We start from the raw sequence: 20130 nt of genomic DNA, 5'->3' as shown, positions 1-20130 counted from the left end.
CCCGCGTCCGTCCTCGGAGGAAGCCGCCCCTCCGAGCCCGGCGCGGGCGCCCCCTTGCGGCGGGGAGGGGGCGGGGGAGCGGGAGGGGGAGCGGGACGGGGCGGGGACGGGGCGGGGCGGGGACGGGGCGGGGCGGGGAGGGCGGCCAGGTGCCCCAGTGCCTGCGGGGCCGCCCGCCTGTCCCCGGCCCGGGCATTCCGAACCTCCGGTTCGGTTCCGGTCTCTGGAGCCGCGTCTCGGGTGCGGACTGCCGTGCCGCCCGCCCGCCATGCGCTCAGCTCCGCGGGGACCAAGCCCGCAGCCTGTAACCCGCCGCCCCGGAGGCGCCCGGGCCTCTTTAAAGGTTCCGATTCGCCAAGGAAGCGCTGCAGCCACGTTTCTGCCGGAACGTTTACTGAGAGGCCGGGCCCCGGGGACCCGGATGGGCAGGGTGCGGGCCGGGCCCCGGGCCCCGGATGGGCAGGGTGCGGGCCGGGCCCCGGGGACCCGGATGGGCAGGGTGCGGGCCGGGCCTCCGGGGACCCGGATGGGCAGGGTGCGGGCCGGGTCCCGGGGACCCGGATGGGCAGGGTGCGGGCCGGGCCCCGGGGACCCGGATGGGCAGGGTGCGGGCCGGGCCCCGGGGACCCGGATGGGCAGGGTGCGGGCCGGGCCCCGGGGACTCGGATGGGCAGGGTGCGGGCCGGGCCCCGGGGAAGGAGAGGAGGGTCTGCCGGGGCAGCCGCGGTGGTGACGTGCCGGCGGGTCCATCAGGGGTTTTCCTGCGGAAGAAGCGTCTGCTCAGCGCAGCCGCCGGGGCGGTGACCGGACCCCGCCGGGGCCGCCCCTCCGCCCCGGAGGGACCTGCGGGCCGGGGAGAGGCCAGACCCAGGGGGAGTGGGGACAGGAGCCTGGGGCAGGGAGAGCGCAGGGCGGCCAGACACTGAATTATAATCCAGGGATGTGGCCTCGCCCTGGCAGCTTAACCGTCCTTGGAGTTTGGGAAGTTTTTGAGTCTTGAGGAAAAAGGTTAGTTTCCAGACACAATAGTTTTCGTTTGTTTTGAGTGATGTAATATTCCTCATTTGTTTTCCAGTTGGCTGTTACTGCTGTAAAGAAAAGTTATTGAGCCCGGCCGGCGCGGCTCGGGATAGAGCGTCAGCCTGCGGATGAAGGGTCCCGGGTTCGATTCCGGTCAAGGGCATGTACCTTGATTGCCGGCACATCCCCAGTAGGGGGTGTGCAGGAGGCAGCTGATCCATGTTTCTCTCTCGTTGATGTTTCTGACTCTCTATCCCTCTTCCTTCTTCTCTATAAAAAAAGTCAATAGAACATATTTTTTTAAATCAATAAAAAATATATATATTTTAAAAATGAAGTTATTGAGCCCGTCTGGCACTGCTCAGGGGTTGAGCATCAACCTAGGAACCAGGAGGTGGCAGTACAAGTCCTGGTCATGGTACATGCCCCAGGTTGCAGGCTCCACCCCCAGTAGGGGGCGTGCAGGAGGCAGCCGATCAGTGATTCTCTCTCATCATTGATGTTTCTGTCTCTCTCACCCTCCCCCTTCCTCTCTGAAATCAATAAAAACATATATTTTTTTAAAAAATTAAATAAGACAGCCTTGTTGGTGTGCAAGAAAGTGTCCACACTTCCTAGAGAAGTGCTCTGCAGTGTGTGGGAATCGAATACCATGATTTCGAGGTCTGTGGTAGGAAACTTCAGCGAAGGAAAGGAAACGAGGGGGGAAAGTGGCAGACACTGCGCTTTGTAGAGTCTACGTGGTAGGCATATGAGGTTTATGATGTTACTGTCTATGCTTGAGGTTTTTCATAACAAAATATTTAAAATTCTCTACTATGGTGAGCTCTTAACTATATTTGGTTTACTCCTAAAAATTAAAAATAAAAAGTGACTTTACTTACGCATGGTCCATCATGCAGTTTAGTTATGTTAAGCTTTTTATATCTGAAAGAAATTTTATTTTGAAATGATTATTTTTGCTCTATAAGTTATGACTTTTACTTAATAATCTAAGTTTGAGAAGAAAACATTCTGCTAATAGTGAATTCTTAATAAGTACTTTAAAATATCTACTACATAGATCTTTATTTGTCAAAGAGAGTGAACATATAAAATATACTCGGCCTTAATTCAAATATAGAAAATTCAGCCGGGACCGATTTGGCTCAGTGGATAGAGCATTGGCCTGTGGACTGAAAGGTCCTGGGTTTGGTTCCGGTCAAGGGCATGTACCTTGGTTGCGGGCACATCCCCAGTGGGGGGTGTGCAAGAGGCAGCTGGTCGGCGTTTCTCATCAACGTTTCTAACTTTCTGTCCCTCTCAATTCCTCTCTGTGTAAAATCAATAAAATATATACAAAAAAAAAAAAATTCAGTCATCTTGAATATTTAATAATAGTACGTATTAGAAAGAGAATGTACATTAAAGTATTCACTTGATGAAAGTTAAAGCATTACTAGTGACCTTAAAGAAATAATAACTATAAGGGAATACTATGAACAATTGCACATCAATAAATTAGATATCCTAGATGCAATAGACAAATTCCTAGGAACACTCGAATTACCTAATCTGACTAAAGAGAAAACAAAATCCACAGACCTGTATCAGGTAAAGAGATCGAATCAATAAAAAAACTAATAAGAGTTCAGAATCCGATGTTTTCACTAGTAAATTCTAACAGACATTTTAGGAGGATTTAATACCAATCCTTCTCAAACTCTTCCAAATGATAGAGGAATAAAACTCCCTAATCATTTTATGAAGCCAGAATTTAGTCAAAGACATCATAAAAAAGGGAAGCTACAGCCCTAGCCAGCTTGGCTTGGTGGACTGAGCGTCAGCCTGCAGACTGAAGGGTCCCAGGTTCCTTCATTCCAGTCAAGGACCTCTTCCTGGGATCCCCAGTAGGGGGCGTTCAAGAGGCAGCCAACCAATGATTCTCATTAATGTTTCTATCCTTTCTGAAATCAATAAAGAAGTTATATTAAAAAAAGAAAAAAAGAAACTACAGACAAATGTCCGTCATGAATATGATGCAAAAATTCTCAACTAAATACTAGGAAATTGGAGCCAATGAATATTAAAAATTATACATTCTGATTAAGTGGTGTTTTTTTTTTACCCATGAGTGCACTTAATAACCTAAAGTTATCAAGCAGTGTAATAACATTGGTCAAACAAAGGAGGAAAATACGTTTTTCTCTCTTAAAATTTTTTTTAATTGATTTCAGAGAGGAAGAGAGAAAAGCATCAGTGATGAGAGAGAATCATTGATTGGCTGCCTTCACGCCCCACACTGGGGATGGAGCCACAAGGGGGCATGTGCCCTGACCAGGCACCTGAACCATAACCTGGTTCATAGGCCAGCGCTCCACCACTGAGCCACACGGCCGGGGAGCACAGGGGAGAAGGGCAGAGATGGGGGGCAGTCGTGGAGGAGACTGGAGGGAAGATGGCCGAGGAGGAAGCCCTCTGAGGGCCCCCGGCCTCGGCCGAGAGGAGGGAGGGGGACTCACAGGACCGCGTAGCAGAGGTGGCATTCCCCGTTGTAGGTGACGCGGTCACTGCCACAGACGGGCTCGCTGGGCTTGGTGACGGAGACAAACCAGCACTGGTGGATTTCGTTGTTGCAAATGGCCTGAGGATGAGACATAGTGGTGCCTGCATCCGGGTCCTCCGGCTGTTCCCACCCCAGATGGTGGCTGTGAGTGATGGGGGTGTGTCATCTGATAGATAGGGCACCCCAATTCATCAGGAAAACAGCCATATTGTTTAAAAATCTTAGAACACGTATGTGAGTAGGGGATTACATTTCTTCTATGTGAATAGGGGGTTAAGTTTTTCTTAAGTTTCCTTTCCAAGGTCTGTGCCAGGCGATGGAGGAGGTGGCTCAGCTGTGACGCCAGCACGTAGAACTGATAAGCTGGGTCAGACCGACCCACCAGGAGTCAAAACCTCACCTCATCGCCATCAGCCCTCACCTCACCGTCTCATCGCCGTGGCCTCCTCACCTGGAGCCTAAGGACCATGGCTGCTGTCTGCACCCCAGGCCTGCACACAGCCTGCCCGCCCCTTCCCCACAGCCCTCCCCTGCACCTGCTGGAAGCCGGGGTGCATGGCTGTGAGCGCGGCTCCTTCATTGTGGGACAGCCGGCAGCCGAGCCCCCGCCCCTGGTGTCCGGGTAACCTCGTCACAGAGGGAATGTCTCTCAGGAGCATCACCCAGTGGCGTGTGTGTGGGGTGTGTGTGTATGTGTGTGCATGTGTGTGTGTGTGTGGGTATGTGGGGGGCGTCAGACAGCGGGGCTCAGGGCACAGGGCGTGAGGATGGAGACGGAGAGGGACAGAGCGGAACATCGGACCTTGTGTGTGGGAGGCAGGGCGTGTGCCAGCCGAGTGTCCCCCTCGCAAAGAATGTCCGCCAGGACGTCACGGCCGTCGCCCGTGCCACAGGCTGCCGTCCGCCCGCAGAGCCGCGCGAGGCCCCGGCTGAGGCCTGGGCAGCTGATGGCTCGGCTGGTGGGGGCATGATTCCCCGCTGCCCCCACCCCCCCACTCCCAGCAGAAGGCCGTCGGCTCGGCGCCCCCTGGCTGTTCCTCGGAGGCCGGGGGCAGCTCACCTGGGTCCCCCGGAGGCTGGCCCGGTCCCCGGTGGGAAGGAGGAAGTCTGGAAGACAGAACTCCCAGTTAGTCCTGCCCTGCCTCGCCTCAGGGAGCAGCGGGGCAGAGCTGGCTGGTCCCTGGGAGAGGCGGACCTTGGCCGGGCCTGGTGCCCCGGAGGGGGCAGAACCAGGGGCTCCCGCCTGCGCCCCACGTGAGAGACCCCCGGACACTTGGATCTTGTTTTTAATATTTTAGTCAAATGATTTCTACCTTTGGGACTGGGTTGTGGGATTCATTCACATTTAAAGTCTTATGATCTAGTTAGATTTGCATTTTATTTTGTTTTCCGTATGTCTCATCTCTTTTTGCTAACCTCTTCCTCTTTTGCTGCATTCAGTGAATATAATCCAGTGTTACATTGTAATTCCCATAATTTTTTCACCATTTTTCAGAATGCATATGTGTGTGTGTGTGTGTGTGTGTGTAGAAGATATATATTTGTATTGATTTCAGAGAGGAATGAAGAGGGAGAGAGGTAGAAATATCAGTGATGAGAGAATCATGGATCAGCTCGTCCTGCATGCCCCCCTCCTGGGAATCGAGCCCTCAAACCCAGGCCTGTGTCCTTGACTGGAATTAAACCCAGAACCCTTTGGTCCCCAGGCTGACGCTGTGTCCATTGAGCCGAAATGGCTAGGGCTAATGTTATGGGGTTTTTTAAATGGGGGCGGGGGGGGGGGGAGAGAAACATCGGCTGCCTCCTGCACACCCCCTCCTGGGGATCAAGCCCGCAACCCAGCCATGTGCCCTGACCGGGAATGGAACCAGCGACCTCTAGCTGCATGGGACAACGCCCGAGGCACTGAGCCAAACTGGCAGGGCCTGGGTGGTTGTAGTCGCTGCATTATTCCTTTCCACGGATAGCTAACTTATCAGAATGTGCCTCCCATTTACACTCTTAATTCCAGGGGCCTTTCGAAAGGTTGCTCCAGATAGCTCTATTCCTTCTTTCTTTTTTTGGTGGGGGGCATCCAGGCTGCCTCTGTAACGTGGAATTGGGGGTAAATAAGGCCAAATAGCATTCCCACAGCCGCCCCCCAACCCCCCACGCTCGGGGCAGACGGCAGGCCATGGGGCGCAGCGAGGACAGGGACTCACCCACGGCCAGGCCGGCCGGCGTGGAGCTGGCCAGCAGGAGGACGGCGCTCAGCAGGGCCCCCGGCACAGGCATGGCGGCGAGGAGCTGGGAACGAGGAGCCGTGAGGGACACGCTGTGCCCAGTGCGGACGTGGAGATGTCGCTGGCCAGACACCCAGCCACGCCCCGGGGCGGCCCTGTCCTGGCGTTGCTGGGAACGCACGGCGTCTGAGCCAATGAACTTGCCTCATTTTTTTTTTTAATATATCTTTATTGATTTTTTTACAGAGAGGAAGGGCGAGGGATAGAGAGTTAGAAACATCGATGAGAGAGAAACATCGATCAGCTGCTTCCTGCACACTCCCCACTGGGGATGTGCCCGCAACCAAGGTACGTGCCCTTGACCGGAATCGAACCCGGGACCCTTCAGTCCGCAGGCCGACGCTCTATCCACTGAGCCACACCGGTTTTGGCTGAACTCGCCTCTTTATTTGCTGAGGACATGCTGTAGGGAAAAGGATCTCCACAGGACTATGAGGAGCCAGAAAGGACACGTCCCAGTGTCTGCAGGGGCCTTGGCGGGAGCTCTGCACCGCCCCCCGGCCGGCCAGCTCTGGGCTGAGCGTCGACCTAGGAGCCAGGAGGTCACGGCTTGGGTCCTGGTCGGGCACAGGCCCAGGTTGTGGGCTCCATTCCTGTGGGAGCCCCTTTCATGTCCCTTGTGGTTCAGGGTTCCAGTTCAGGGTTCGGGTTCTAGAGAAGGCCCCACACAAATGAAAAGAGACTAGAAAAGTATTAATTTGGGAAATGGGGGGCCAGGCAGGAGCCCATCTCTAGGGGAGGACTACCCCTGCTCTGGCCTTGCCATCCCTTTTATTAAGGTTATAAGACACTCAGATCCTGTGGCAGGAAATCCCAATGAGAGCCAATCAGCAAGACTCTACATGTAACCAACAGGCGGAGGCAAGATTTTACATATAACCAACTACCAGTCTCAACTAAACATGAGTGATTAGTTCCGGCCGTTCAGAGCGATTAGGGTTGACCAGCCTCCCGATTCCCTGTTCACATTTCTGTTAGTGACAATGATCGGTTTCCGGCACATCCCCAGTAGGGGGCGTGCAGGAGGCAGCCGATCCATGATTCGCATCATTGATATTTCTTTCTCCTTCCTTCCTCTCTGAAATCAACAAAAGTATATTTAAAAAAAGAATAAGCACCAAAAATGTTTCGCTGAAACGTTGAGACGCTGGCACTTGCCTCTGAGGTAGGAAGGGCAGGCTCTAGAAGGTTCCGTGCCCAGGGAAGGCAGGCGGCGAGGAACAGGAAGGGACGGAACGCCCCCCCATCTCCCATCCTCCTCCTCACGATCCCTCTGGTGTTAACGTTCAGTAACCAATGACATGGCTGACTTCATGACGGAAATGTTATGGACCCGCCGATGGGCATTGCCTGAGGCTGCTGTACATTTTCCCATACGTTCCCGTGAAATGATCTATGCGGTCATTCCTACCCAAGACCTTCCCTGAGTGAAAATAAGTGATTGTTTCCTCCTCGAACGTCGGCCATGGGCAGGCACCTCACCTGCTGCGGCTGCGGTGGGACCGGCTGGGCCAGCTTCCTCCCAGGGTGTCCGCCCGGCAGTGCCAGCGTGACGGGCATGGCGTGACGGGCAGGACGCAGTGTTCCCGGCCTGGTGCGGGCACGGCCTTGACAGAAGCTGGCCCGCCGCCCCGAGCCTGGCTGCTGACCCCGCCTGCTGACCCCGCCTGCTGACCCCGCCTGCTGACCCCGCCTGCTGACCCCGCCGCTGACCCCGCCTGCTGACCCCGCCGCTGACCCCGGCTGCTGACCCCGCCTGCTGACCCCGCCTGCTGACCTCGCCTGCTGACCCTGCCTGCTGACCCCGCCTGCTGACCCCGCCTGCTGACCCCGCCTGCTGACTCCGCCTGCTGACCCCGCCTGCTGACCCCGCCTGCTGACCCCGGCCGCTGACCCCGCCTGCTGACCCCGCCTGCTGACCCCACCACTGACCCCACCACTGACCTCGGCCGCTGACCCCGGCTGCTGACCCCGCCTGCTGACCCCGCCTGCTGACCCCATCGCTGACCCCGGCCGCTGACCCCGGCCGCTGACCCCGGCCGCTGACCTCGGCTGCTGACCCCACCGCTGACCCCGGCTGCTGACCTCACCTGCTGACCTCGGCTGCTGACCCCGCCTGCTGACCCCGCCTGCTGACCCCGCCGCTGACCCTGGCTGCTGACCCCGCCTGCTGACCCCGCCGCTGACCCCGGCTGCTGACCCCGCCTGCTGACCCCGCCGCTGACCCTGGCTGCTGACCCCGCCTGCTGACCCCGGCCGCTGACCCCGCCTGCTGACCTCGCCTGCTGACTCCGCTGCTGACCCTGGCTGCTGACCCCGGCTGCTGACCCCGCCTGCTGACCCCGCCTGCTGACCTCGCTGCTGACCCCGCCTGCTGACCCCGCCGCTGACCTCGCTGCTGACCCCGCCTGCTGACCCCGCCGCTGACCCCGGCCGCTGACCTCGCGTTCCTGCTGCTGCTGTCTGAGGGGTTCCCATGTCCCCTGCGCCCCAGAACCCACTCGTCCTCGCCAAACCCCAGCAACAGCACAGCCGGTGTTCGGAGTCCAACTTTCTTTGTTAATCCTCACCCGAGGGTATTTTCCCATTTATTTTTAAAAAATGATTGCTGAAACCGGTTTGGCTCAGTGGAGCACCGGCTTCTAAAACCTCCGCCTACCTGTCAGCACAGAGGAAGCGCGGGGATGGGACTTCCAGTCCGCACTCAGAGAAGGGAAGGGACGGAAATCGTGTCTGTTTCCAGCGGGAGAATGAAGGCTGAGCTTCCCTCCCGCCGGCCCTGCGCCGGGTCCCGCAGGGCCGGCCCCAAGGCCTCGCGCTGGCCACAGGCCCAGGGCGCGCCCGCCCACCCCCTCCGACATAGTGTAACCCAATCTGTTTCCCAAACAAGCCTGCCTGTGGCTCCCAGTGAGTCAGAGACAGACCCTCCGTCAGAGGAATCGCAGCCATCGCCCGGAGAGACAGAGAACAGACACCCGACCCGCGGGCCTAATTCACTTACAGCCCGGCACAGGGCTCTGCGGGCGGAGAGCAAACCAGGAGCCGGAAGCGGCCGGCAAACCCATTAGTGCACAGAGCCAAATGCCGACAGGACAACGATGGAAATTTATTTATTTAAAATTTTTATTTTTTATTTTTTACAGAGACAAAGGGAGAGTTGGAGAGAGAGTTAGAAACATCAATGAGGCGAAACCGGTTTGGCTCAGTGGATAGAGCGTCGGCCTGCGGACTGAGGGGTCCCAGGTTCGATTCCGGTCAGGGGCATATATCTGGGTTGCAGGCACATCCCTGGTAAGGGGTGTGCAAGAGGCAGCTGATCGATGATTCTCTCTCATCGATGTTTCTAACTCTGTCCCTCTCTCTTCCTCTCTGTAAAAAAAAAAAAAAAAAAAAAAAAAAAAAAAAAAAAAAAAATCAATAAAATATATTTTAGAAAAAAAGAAAAAAGAGAAACATCGATGAGAGAGAAACATTGATGAGCTGCCTCCTGCACAGCCCCTACTGGGGATGTGCCTGCAACCAAGGTCCATGCCCTTGACCAGGAATCGAACCTGGGCCCTTTCAGTCTGCAGGCCAACGCCCTATCCACTGAGCCAAACCGGTTTCTGCTGAAATTTCTTTGGAGAGTCAAATCTTTGAAACTTAAACTCCTACTAACGCCACGTCTTCAAAATAGATTCGCCCAGGCCGTGGAATTTTGTGGAAGAGCCACACTCAAGGGGCCAAAGAGCCGCATGTGGCTCCAGAGCCGCCGTTTGCCGACCGCGGGGTTAGGGAGAACAGGGTGTGGAGACAGTGGTGAGCGGGGAGGGGAGTATGTGGGGGAAGCACGGGGCTCCAGGGCAAGAGGAGGGTCAGCAGCGACGAGAAATCTAGGCAACGCGGAGCACGAGGGTGAACGCAGGTGACTTCGGCGCCTCCTGGGACACAGCCAATGCCCGCGGGCCTGTCCCACCTGTGAACACGTCCGGCCTGAGACGCCGTGAGCGTCCAAGTGCAGACGTTCAGAAGAGAACAGGCTTGCCCGGCGGCGTGGCTCAGTGGCTCAGTGGCTCAGAGTTGACCCAGGAACCAGCAGGTCACGGTTGGATTCCCAGTCAGGGCACAGGCCTGGGCTGTGGGCTCCGTCCCCAGTGGGGGGCGTGCAGGAGGCAGCCGAAGTCACCTGCGTGCACCCTCATGCTCCGCGTTCTGTTACAGAAAACGGAAGAACAAGGCGATACCAGAGAGACGGAGTTACATCTATGACGTGCGGGACCAGAGGAAAATGGCTCTCAGATCCTGGCCCCCACATGCAGGAACTCTCCCTGTGTATGTGATTTTACCTTCCTCGTCTCCCAAATATGGGGTGTTCCCTGCCTGTTTTGCAAGTTCTTAAAGAGCCCGTATGTGCTGGGCCTCGAGACCTCCACCAGAGGCCTGGCGCCGCGCCGGCACTGACAACCTTGTCTGGGGAAGGTCCGACGGCCTCGCTGAAGGGGGAGTGGTCTTAGGAAGCAGGAACTCACAGAAGCCAATAGCAGGGTTAACATTTCTAACAGCAGTTTTCCCGTCCGATGGATGCGTCACCGCGATTCCCTCTCATCATGGATGTCTCTCTCTCTCCCTTCCTCTCCGAAATGAATAAAAAAATATATTTAAAAAGTGCCACCTTTCTTTAAAAAAAAAAATGAATGAATGAATGAATGAAATAACGAAGATTGGAGGAAAACCTGAGCTGGCGGCGGCAGCTGTCCGTGGGAGCGGGTCCATTGAGAACAGCGGGCAGCGGGCCTCGGCGGGCGGGGCGGGGCGGGGCACCTGCAGCCTGTTCCCCGCTGCAGCCGGGCGGGCGGCAGGTGGGCACCCTCCCGGCGGGCGGGCGGAGGCCAGGCCGGCCGTTAAATGCCGGGCGGCCTGCAGACCGGGAGGCAGCCCGGCCACGGCTCGGCCACGAGATGGAGGGGGAGGGGGAGGGGGAGATGGAGGTGGAGGGGTGGATAGAGGGGGAGGGGGAGGGGGAGATGGAGGTGGAGGCGCCGATGGAGGCGCCGGTGGAGGCGCCGGTGCCTCATGTGCCGCTGCTGCACATCTTCTCCTTCCTGGACGCCGCCAGCTTGCTGCGGGCGGGCCAGGTGAGCAAGGTGAGTGTGTGTGTGTGTGTCCTCCCCCCCCCCCCCCCCCCCCCGCGCTCTGCCCGCCCCGCTCCTGCTCCCGGCCTCCCGCCCCAGCACCCCCCCACGCCGCCTTCCTCTGCCCCCTAACGTGGCCGCTCAGGCCCACACGCCCGTGTCCGTGGGAGTCGGGCCATGTGGGTGCCGGTGAGCGGACAGCAGGGGCCCGTGGCCGTCGGCCGGCATCCCTCACCCCCGGCCGTCCTGTGCCACGAACACGACCACGGGAGCCGGGAGCCGGGCGGACGGACGCCAGCCCAGGCAGCCCCCAGGGTCCCGGCGGGCCTGTCCCGCGGCGGCCGCACTGACGCCCCCACGTCCGTCCGCGGCCCCCACGTCCGTCCGCGGCCCCCACGTCCGTCCGCGGCCCCCACGTCCGTCCGCGCCCGCCGGGCAGCTGGGGGCCGGAGGCTCGCTGCCCCCTGGGCCGTGCTCCGAGGGAGCTGGAGAGGAGGGGCCGCTGGGTCCCAGCCGCCTGCTTCTCCCTTCTCTCCCCAGTACTGGAACAGGATGGCCGATAACGAGAGCCTGTGGAGGTGCGGCCGGGAGGGGGAGATGGAGGGGGCGGGGAGGGAGGGGGAGATGGAGGGGGGCGGGGAGGGAGGGGGAGATGGAGGGGGGCGGGGAGGGAGGGGGAGATGGAGGGGGCGGGGAGGGGGAGGGGGGGGGAGGGAGGGGCCGGGGAGGGGGAGGGGTGGGGAGGGAGGGGGCCGGGGCCGGGCCGGGCGGCCCTGACGCTGCGCCTCCCCAGGCGCCTGTGCCGGAGCAGGTGGCCGGGGCGCTGGGCGGCCCCCCAGGAGCTCCGGTGGAAGCAGTTGTTCCTGGCGCACGGCCGGCGGGAGCTGCGGATGGCGCGGGCCCGGCCGCAGGACTTCTCCTACCGCGAGGCCCGGGGCAGGCTCGGTGCGGGCAGCGCGGCCACGGGGAGGCTCGCACGGGTTTGGGTGGTGTGCACACTCTGCGTGTGTGCCCGGGCGTGTGCACACGTGTGTGTGTGCACACTCTGCGTCTGTGCCCGCGCGTGTGCACACGTGTGTGTGTGCACACTCTGCGTCTGTGCCCGCGCGTGTGCACACGTGTGTGTGTGCACGTGTGTGTGTGTGCGTGTGTGTGTGCGCGTGTGTGTGCACATGTGTGTGTGTGCACGTGTGTGTGCACGTGTGTGTGCGCGCGTGTGTGTGTGCACGTGTGTGTGCACGTGTGTGTGCACGTGTGTGTGCACGTGTGTGTGTGTGTGTGCACGTGTGTGTGTGCACGTGTGTGTGTGTGTGTGTGTGTGCGCGCGCGCGCACTCGGAGGGAAGACGTAACGGGACTGGGCTGCTGTAATGATGGGACTGACCCCGTCCCGTCCCACCCCCCCGTCCCGCCCCCCGTCTCGCCCCCGGTGCTGCCTGGAGGAGCCGGCGTGATCTTCCCACACATAACGCCGGCCCTGACTCCCTTTCCCACAGGCTCCCCGTCCCTCTGAGAACACACGTTTTAAAGGAAAAGAAACATTTACTTATTTTCACTGACTTCAGAGAGGAAAGGAGAGATAGAAACATCGTGATGAGAATCATGGATCGGCCGCCTCCTGCCCGCCCCCTTAGTGGGGACGGAGCCTGCAGCCCGGGGCCTGGGCCCTGACCGGGACCCTCTATCCACCCGGCTAGGACCCGGCGAATAGTTGTCAATCCCCATTTTGTATCTCTGGAAACAGGTTAAGGAGGCCGGTGGGTGCCCCGGAGGCTGGGGGCGTGGCCAGGCCGCCCAGAGCCCCTCCCCGGGCCCCGCCCGCGGCGCCGGGGCCAGCCGCCTGCTTGCCTTCCAGGAATCCTGAAGCCGATGGCCTACCTCACAGGGAACGACCCCACGCAGAGCGGACAGCGGTCCATCCTGTGCTCGGCGTCCACCCGGCGCATGCTCTTCGCCTGGGACGTGCAGGAGGTGAGCGCCGGTCCGCCCGCAGGCCGGGCGGGAGGGGGCCCGACAGCGCGGGAACCGCTTCCCACCGGGTCTTACCGTCCGCACCGTCCCACCTCCGCTCAGCCTGGAGCAGGTGGAGAATTCGCTTTTCGAATGTCCCACCCTCCCCTAGGACATGCTTCCCGTTGATTTTTTTATTGATTAATTTTTTAAAAATATATATATTTTATTGATTTTTTTACAGAGCGGAAGGGAGAGGGACAGAGAGTTAGAAACACCGATGAGAGAGAATCATCCATCAGCTGCCTCTTGCACACCCCCTACTGGGGATGTGCCCGCAACCACGGTACATGCCCCTGACCGGAACCGAACCCGGGACCTTTCCGTCCGCAGACCGACGCTCTATCCACTGAGCCACACCGGTTTCGGCTATTGATTAATTGTTTTAGAAAGAATGAAAGGGAGCGGATGGAAGGGGAGAGAGAAACATCTGTGAGAGAGAGACATGGGCAGGTTGCCTCCTGGTCAAGGGCGCACACCTCCGTGCAGGCTCCTCCCCAGCCCGGACCCTTCGGCCCGCAGGCCGACGCTCTGCCCGCTGAGCCACCCGGGTGGGGGGCTCCCTAACCCTCCTCTGTGCAGGCCCCTCCCGGCCCCTCACGTGGCCACGATGCAGCAGACCTTCCTCCGCTCTGCTCCTGCAGAAGGAATGCCCTCCTCCCCCTGACCCCTGCCCTCCTCCCCTGACCCCGCCTCCTCCCTGACCACGCCTCCTCCCTGGCCCCGCCTCCTCCCCTCCCCCGCCCTCCTCCCCCTCCCCCGCCCTCCTCCCCCTGACCCCCGCCCTCCTCCCCCTGACCCCTGCCCTCCTCCCCTGACCCCGCCTCCTCCCCCCTCCCCCCGCCCTCCTCCCCCCCCTCCCCCGCCCTCCTCCCCCTGACCCCCGCCCTCCTCCCCCCTGACCCCCCGCCCTCCTCCCCCTGGACCCCCCACCCTCCTCCCCCCTGACCCCCCGCCCTCCTCCCCCTGACCCCCGCCCCCTCCCCTGACCCCCGCCCCTTCCCTGATCCCCCGCCCCCCTCCCTGATCCCGCCCCCTCCTGACCCCGCCCCCTCCCTGACCCCCGCCCCTCCCCTGACCCCCCGCCTTCCTCCCACTGAGACGACCCCCGCCCCCTCCCCCTGACCCCTGCCCTCCTCCCCCTGACCCCTGCCCTCCTCCCCCCTGACCCTCGCCCTCTCTCTCCACCTGACCCCCCGCCCTCCTCCCCCTTACCCGCCCCCCCCGCCCCCCGCCTCCTCCCCCCTGACCCCCGCCCCTCCTCCCCCCTCCCCCCGCCCTCCTCCCCCTGCCCCCCAGCCCTCTCCCCCCCCCGCCGTCCTCTCCCCTGGCCCCCGCCTCCTCCCCCTGACCCCACCCCGCCTCCCTCTCCTGACCCCCCCTCCTCTCCCCCTCCCCCCGCCCTCTCCCCTGAACCCCCCCACCTCCTCCCCCTGCCCCGCCTCTCCCCCGTCCCCGGTCCCCCGCCCCCCCTCCCTCTGGCCCCGCCTCCTCCCTGACCCCGCCTCCTCCCTGACCCCGCCTCCTCCCTGGCCCCGCCTCCTCCCTGGCCCCCGCCCTCCTCCCCTGGCCCCGCCTCCTCCCTGACCACGCCTCCTCCTGACCACGCCTCCACCCTGGCCCCGCCTCCTCCCCTGACCCGCCTCCTCCCTGACCACGCCTCCTCCTGACCACGCCTCCTCCCTGGCCCCGCCTCCTCCCCTGACCCGCCTCCTCCCTGGCCCCGCCTCCTCCCTGGCCCCGCCTCCTCCCTGGCCCCGCCTCCTCCAGGGCACCATGGTCTGGGCCAGCCCGGTGCAGCAGTCCACCATCATGTACCTGGCCACCCTGCCCGAGCGGGCGCTGGCCGTCACCGTGGACCATCAGGACACCGTGAAGGTGTGGAACTGCCAGGAGGCGGACGCGCTGGCCACGCGCAGCCTGCCCAAGCCCTGCCTCTCGCTGGACGCCTTGGTGGTGGACGGCGGCGCGGTGGCCGTGGTGAGCCCGCGCCTCCCTCCCGCCTGCCTTCTTTCTGTTTTCATTACTTTGTGAGAGGAACCCTTACCAGGCCCCAGAGGCGCGGTGCACGGAATCCACGCAGGGCCTCGGCCCTCGCAGCCCCGGCCTCGCCCAGAAGGACGTCCGGGCGGGGGTGGGGCCGCCGGTCCCGATAGCAGATGGTGCGTTTGTGGTTGTTACCACGGAGAATGTGGGCACGTGTCTCCCACGCGGCGGGCGCGCTCTGCGGACGGTTCCTCTGGCCGAGCAGCAGCCTTTATTCCGGTGTCGGCCCCTCTGGGACGGCGGTGGGCGAACCGCGGCTCTTTGCCCCCGAGTGTGGCTCTCCCACCAAGTGCCGCAGCCGTGCGGTGGGCCCGTGCGCCGAGCTCCTCCGGCTCCCAGGCCGATGCTCCACCCGGAGCAGCCGGTCAGGCATTCCCTGCGTACCCTCCCCGGAGGCCGTCTTCCGCTGACCCTCTTTAGACAGAGTGGAAGGGACGGGGAGCGATCCATGTGAGAGAGACCTCAATGGGCTGCCTCCGGCACACACTCCCCCCGGGCGGGGAACCTGCAACCGAGGTGCAACCCGGGACCCTTCAGGCCTTGGGCGGGAGCTCTATCCACTGAGCCACACCTGCCAGGGCTGCCGGTCTCCTGAGGCCGCAGCCCCAGTGCCACGGCCGCCTCTGGGCCCCTCTCCTCTGACACGGAGCCGCCGGGATTCCTTCGTCCCCCATTTCCTGTCCCGTGTGTCTGATCGCGGGGACGTGAGCTGGGGCAGGCGCACTTAGGGAGCGGCGAGGGCTGGGGCGTGGGAAGAGAGCGGAGGGTCGTGTGCGAGGGCTCAGGCCCTCGGAGCCCCTGGGATGGTCCCCCGGACCCCGTGGGCCAGGCTGGCCAGCGGAGTTCGTCTCCCTCTGGGAGTGAAGAAACGGTGGCGCCGCCCTGGCCGGTGTGGCCCAGCGGATAGAGCATCAGCCTGTAGAGCACATGTGTCAAACACAAGGCCCGCGGGCCACATCCGTCCCGCCAGGCCTTGCAATGTGGCCCGCACCGCGCTGTCATCACTGCACTCCGCTGCGTTTCCATCACAGTGACAGTTTATGACTGTTCAGTAAACCATTCGGCCCGCGATTTAGGCTGGATTTTAGATTTTGGCCCCTTCTCTGATTGAGTTCGACACCCCTACTGTAGAGGATTCTATTCTGGTCAGGGCACTGCCAGGTTGTGGGCTCGATCCCCAGTGTGGGGCATGCAGGAGGCAGCTGGCCTATGGTTCTCTCTCCTCATTGATGTTTCTCTCTCTCTCTTTCCCTTCCTCTCTGAAATCATAAAAACATATTTTAAAAAAAGAGACAGCTGAGACCGGTTTGGCTCAGTGGATAGAGCGTTGGCCTATGGACTGAAAGGTCCCAGGTTCAATTCCGCTCAGGGGCATGTACCTTGGTTGTGGGCACATCCCCAGTGGGGGGTGTGCAGGAGGCGGCTGATCGGTGTTTCTCTCTCATCGATGTTTCTAACTCTCTGTCCCTCTCTCATCCTCTCCGTAAAAAATCAATGGAATATATTTTTTAAAAAAGAAAGAAAGACAGACAGACAGACATGGTGGCCCGCCCCACCCCGGCTGCCTGGCTCTCGGTTCCGGCCGTGACAAGGGGTGCGCGTGGCTGCTTGCAGGTGGGCGACTCGGCAGGCGACATCCACACGCTGACGGTGCCTGGGCTGGAGCACCTGTCCCGCGTCCACGCCTTCGACCACACGGTGAACCACCTGCACTGCTCGCCCAACGGGAAGTGGGTGTTCGCCGGCGCCACCCTCCAGCTCATGATGCCCAAGGTGGGCCGCCTGCGCTCGGCTGGGCTCCGGGGTCAGGGCGGGGGGAGGCGGGGAGGCCCGGCCAGGAGCGCCATCAGGAGGGAGGGCCGGGCCCTGGCCGGTTGGCTCAGTGGATAGAGCCCTGGCATGTGCCCTTGACCAGAATCGAACCCGGGACGACTGGCCGCAGGCCGATGCTCTCTCCACGGAGCCCCAGAGGCCGGGCGTGGGAGCGGGGAGCTCAGGGAGGCGGCCAGCGGACCGGCCCTTGGCCTGTCTCTGCGGAGGGGCACCTCCCGCCCTGATGGGGGTCCGGTGGCCACGGGCAGCGCCCGGAGGGGGCGCGGGGACTCTGTGTGCGTGGACCTGAGGGCCGGCAGGGCGAGCGTGAGCTGAGGACAAAGGCCTCCTGCGGCTCACGGAGGGGAGGGGAGAGGGAGACGCACACGAGGGCGAGTCCTGGGTCAGCTGCCCCACGGCGGAGGAGCCGCAGCCGGACATGTGCCCTGACCGAGCGGAGGGGGAGGGACAGAGTGGGGACCCGGGGCCTGCAGTGGAGGGGGCTCTGGCCCCCGGCCCGGCTGGGCGGGCAGGGGCGGGGGTGGAGGAGGGCTTCCCGGCCTCGCCTCGCCTCCGCCCGGCAGCCCGCCCCGCCCTGCCCTCCCCCAGGTGTTCGCAGCCCAGTTCCTGCTCAGGCCTCAGGCCGGGGAAGACTCCCGCCAGTGGGCCTCCCTCCCACTCGCCTTCTGCAGCCAAGCCTGCTGGGCCCGGCAGCGCGCCAGCCGCGTGACCATGATGATCCAGCAGTCCTCCTTCAGGCGGACCGGCTTCAGCACCTTCGACCTGGCCGCCAGGACGGCCGCCGACGGGGCCGCCGTGGTGGAAGGTGGGCCGGGCTCTCGGCGGGAGGCCTGGCCGATGCGCGTTATTTCTAAAGCTAGAGGCCCGGGGCACGGAAACGGTGCACGGGTGTGTGTGTGTGTCCCTCAGCCCAGGCTGCACCCTCTCCACTCTGGGACATCCCTCTCACAATCCAGGGCTGCTGGCTCCCAACCGCTCGCCTCACTGCCAGCCTGATCACCCCTAACCGCTTCTGCCTGCCAGCCTGATCGCCCCTAACCGCTTCTGCCTGCCAGCCTGATCGCCCCTAACCGCTTCTGCCTGCCTGCCTGATCACCCCTAACCACTTCCCTGTGAGCCTGATCGATGCATAACTGCTCCCCTGTCGGCCCAATTGCCCCTAACTGCCCTTCCCTGCTGGCCTGGTCTCCCTCAACTGCCCTCCCCTGCCAGCCTGGTTGCCCTTAACTGCCCTCCCCTGCAGGCCATCTTGTGTCCACATGGGGGCAGCCATTTTTGACCACATGGTGTGGCCATCTTGTGTTGGAGTGATGGTTAATTTGCATATTACTTTTATTCGATAGAATAATTTTTACTGATTTCGGAGACAAAGGGAGAGGGAGAGAGAGAAACATTAAGGATGAGAGGGAATCATGACCAGCTGCCTTCTGCAGGCCCCACACTTGGGATCGAGCCCACAACCCAGGCAAATGCCGTTGACCAGAATCGAACCCTGACCTCCTGGTCCCTGTGCCGCCGCTCAGCCCTGAGCCCCTCGGCGGGCGGGCGGGCGGGTGTCTGTGCGTCTGTCTCTCCGTCCAGGGTGAGGACGTGGTTCTGACTGCGCGAATTTTCCCCGAAAACAGCCCACCAGGTGGCGAGCTTCATGCTGCCGAACAGGATGGAGCGGCCGTTCCAGATGGGGGTGCAGGACGGGGCCGCCATCGTGCTGCAGAGCGGCTCGCACCTGCTGCTCTTCTCCATCCAGGGCACACTGCTGCAGCGCTTCGACCACCACCAGCGGCACATCTGCCACCTGTGGACGGTGCGTGGGCCTGCCCCGCGGCTCCGGGGGGCGCTCCCCGCTCCCCGCTCCCCGCTCCCCGCTCCCCGCTCTCCGCCGCCCCGTCTCCCCGCTCCCCGCTCCCCGCTCCCCTCACCCCGCTCCCCGCTCCCCGCTCCCCGCTCCCCGCTCCCCGCTCCCCGCTCCCCGCCCTCCCGTCCCCCCGGGCTCCGGGCTCCGCTCCCCGCTCACCGCCGCCCCGTCCCCCCGGGCTCTGGGCTCCGCTCCCCGCTCCCCGCTCCCCGCTCCCCGCTCCCCGCTCCCCGCTCCCCGCTCACCGCCGCCCCGTCTCCCCGGGCTCCGGGCTCCGGGGGGCGCTCACCGCCGCCCTCCCCGCAGGACGCGCTGCACGTGGTCACCACGGCCATGGACGACTTCCTGCACCTGTACGTGTGGGAGGAGGGCGGCCTGGGCCCGCGCCTCCGCAGCTGCTGCCACCTGGAGCAGCGGCGCGCCGACCCCACGCCCAGCTGGTGAGCCCTCGCCGCCGAGGCTTCAGGCGTCTGTGAGGCAGAGGGTCCTGGGGTCTCTGCCCGGCCGGGGCGGCTCAGCGGGTAGACCATCCATCAGCCCGCGGACTAAAGGTCCCGGGTTCGATGCCAGTCAGGGCTCACGCCCAGGCTGTGGGCTCGATCCCCAATGGGGATGTGCAGGAGGCAGCCGATCAATGATTCCCTCTCATCATTGATATGTCTCCCTCCTCCCTCCCTCCCCTTCCCCTCTGAAATCGGTGAACATTTAAGAAGTAAACAAACCCCCACAGCAGTCCGAGGTCCCTGCCGTGCGCTGAGGCTGCTCTTCCTCGCAGCTTCCCCTCCTACTCGGTCTGCGACAACGCCAGCGTGGTGTGCGTGGTGACCCGGAACCGCGAGACCAGCGTGCTGGTGATGTACTCCCTGCCGCCCTGAGGCCGGCCGAGCTGCTGGCGGGATCGCCTCCCCCCGGCCTCCTCCCTCGCCCTCCTCCCTGCAGCCCAGTAAAGGGTTCTGTTTGCAAACCCAGGCGGTCGTGTCAGTGATATTGTAGAAATGGGCGTGATGGCCCCATCCATCAGACCCGGGCCAGCTCACAGGTCCAACACTCGGACCCGGACCAGCCCACAGGCCCCACGCTCACACCCTGGGCCGCTCACAGGCCCCACGCTCACACCCTGGGCAGCCCACGGGCCCCACGCTCACACCCCGGACCAGCCCACAGGCTCCACGCTCACACCCTGGGCCGCTCACAGGCCCCACGCTCACACCCTGGGCCGCTCACAGGCCCCACGCTCGGACCCCGGACCAGCCCACAGGCCCCACGCTCACTCCCCGGACCAGCCTGCAGGCCCCACGCTCGGACCCCGGACCAGCCCACGGGCCCCACGCTCACACCCTGGGCCGCTCACAGGCCCCACGCTCGGACGCAGGAAGGTGGAAAACGTCCCCCTGGCCCGCACATAGGGGAGCGTGGGACACTGAGGGCG

The 20130-nt window shown here is 62.4% G+C and overlaps 2 protein-coding genes across 4 annotated transcripts; one reads left to right on the top strand and one right to left on the bottom strand.

Moving 5' to 3' along the window:
- Window positions 1-130: 130 nt before the first annotated feature.
- On the bottom strand, window positions 131-6022 carry SPINK8 (serine peptidase inhibitor Kazal type 8 (putative)). Of its 3 annotated transcripts, XM_045579629.1 has the most exons (5): window positions 5767-5976; window positions 4626-4672; window positions 3522-3643; window positions 1905-1947; window positions 131-761 (listed from the first exon to the last, which is right to left on the bottom strand). In XM_045579629.1, the coding sequence occupies exons 1-5, from the start codon at window positions 5837-5839 to the stop codon at window positions 750-752; spliced, it is 297 nt and encodes a 98-aa protein (XP_045435585.1). In that variant the 5' UTR covers window positions 5840-5976; the 3' UTR covers window positions 131-749. The 3 variants fall into 3 exon arrangements, with proteins under 3 accessions (XP_045435585.1, XP_045435584.1, XP_036288303.1); XM_045579628.1 differs by lacking the exon at window positions 1905-1947 and having other exon boundaries at window positions 5767-6022; XM_036432410.2 differs by lacking the exon at window positions 131-761 and having other exon boundaries at window positions 1329-1947; window positions 5767-6007.
- A 4846-nt stretch (window positions 6023-10868) lies between these two features.
- On the top strand, window positions 10869-19576 carry FBXW12 (F-box and WD repeat domain containing 12). The gene is made up of 9 exons (XM_036432409.1): window positions 10869-10970; window positions 11499-11536; window positions 11770-11903; window positions 12813-12928; window positions 16628-16786; window positions 17435-17651; window positions 18472-18650; window positions 19008-19141; window positions 19477-19576. Exons 1-9 carry the CDS (start codon window positions 10869-10871, stop codon window positions 19574-19576), a joined length of 1179 nt encoding a protein of 392 aa, XP_036288302.1.
- Window positions 19577-20130: the final 554 nt, after the last annotated feature.

Source organism: Pipistrellus kuhlii, unplaced genomic scaffold (genome assembly GCF_014108245.1).
Source record: "Pipistrellus kuhlii isolate mPipKuh1 unplaced genomic scaffold, mPipKuh1.p scaffold_m20_p_11, whole genome shotgun sequence".
Classification (NCBI taxonomy): domain Eukaryota; kingdom Metazoa; phylum Chordata; class Mammalia; order Chiroptera; family Vespertilionidae; genus Pipistrellus; species Pipistrellus kuhlii.
Note: the sequence above shows the minus strand (reverse complement) of the source record. Positions and strands in the feature narration are given on the sequence as shown.

Bases quoted from the DNA above. Each gene is read 5' to 3' on its own strand.
- SPINK8 (XM_045579628.1), bottom strand. From the start codon at position 5,839: ATGCCTGTGCCGGGGGCCCTGCTGAGCGCCGTCCTCCTGCTGGCCAGC. The intron at 4,673-5,766 runs GTGAGTCCCTGT...TCTGTCTTCCAG, and splicing joins GCCGGCCGGCCTGGCCGTGG to ACTTCCTCCTTCCCACCGGG. The intron at 3,644-4,625 runs GTGAGCTGCCCC...TCTCATCCTCAG, and splicing joins CCAGCCTCCGGGGGACCCAG to GCCATTTGCAACAACGAAAT.
- FBXW12 (XM_036432409.1), top strand. From the start codon at position 10,869: ATGGAGGCGCCGGTGGAGGCGCCGGTGCCTCATGTGCCGCTGCTGCAC. The intron at 11,904-12,812 runs GTGCGGGCAGCG...CTTGCCTTCCAG, and splicing joins CGAGGCCCGGGGCAGGCTCG to GAATCCTGAAGCCGATGGCC. The intron at 12,929-16,627 runs GTGAGCGCCGGT...GGCTGCTTGCAG, and splicing joins TCGCCTGGGACGTGCAGGAG to GTGGGCGACTCGGCAGGCGA.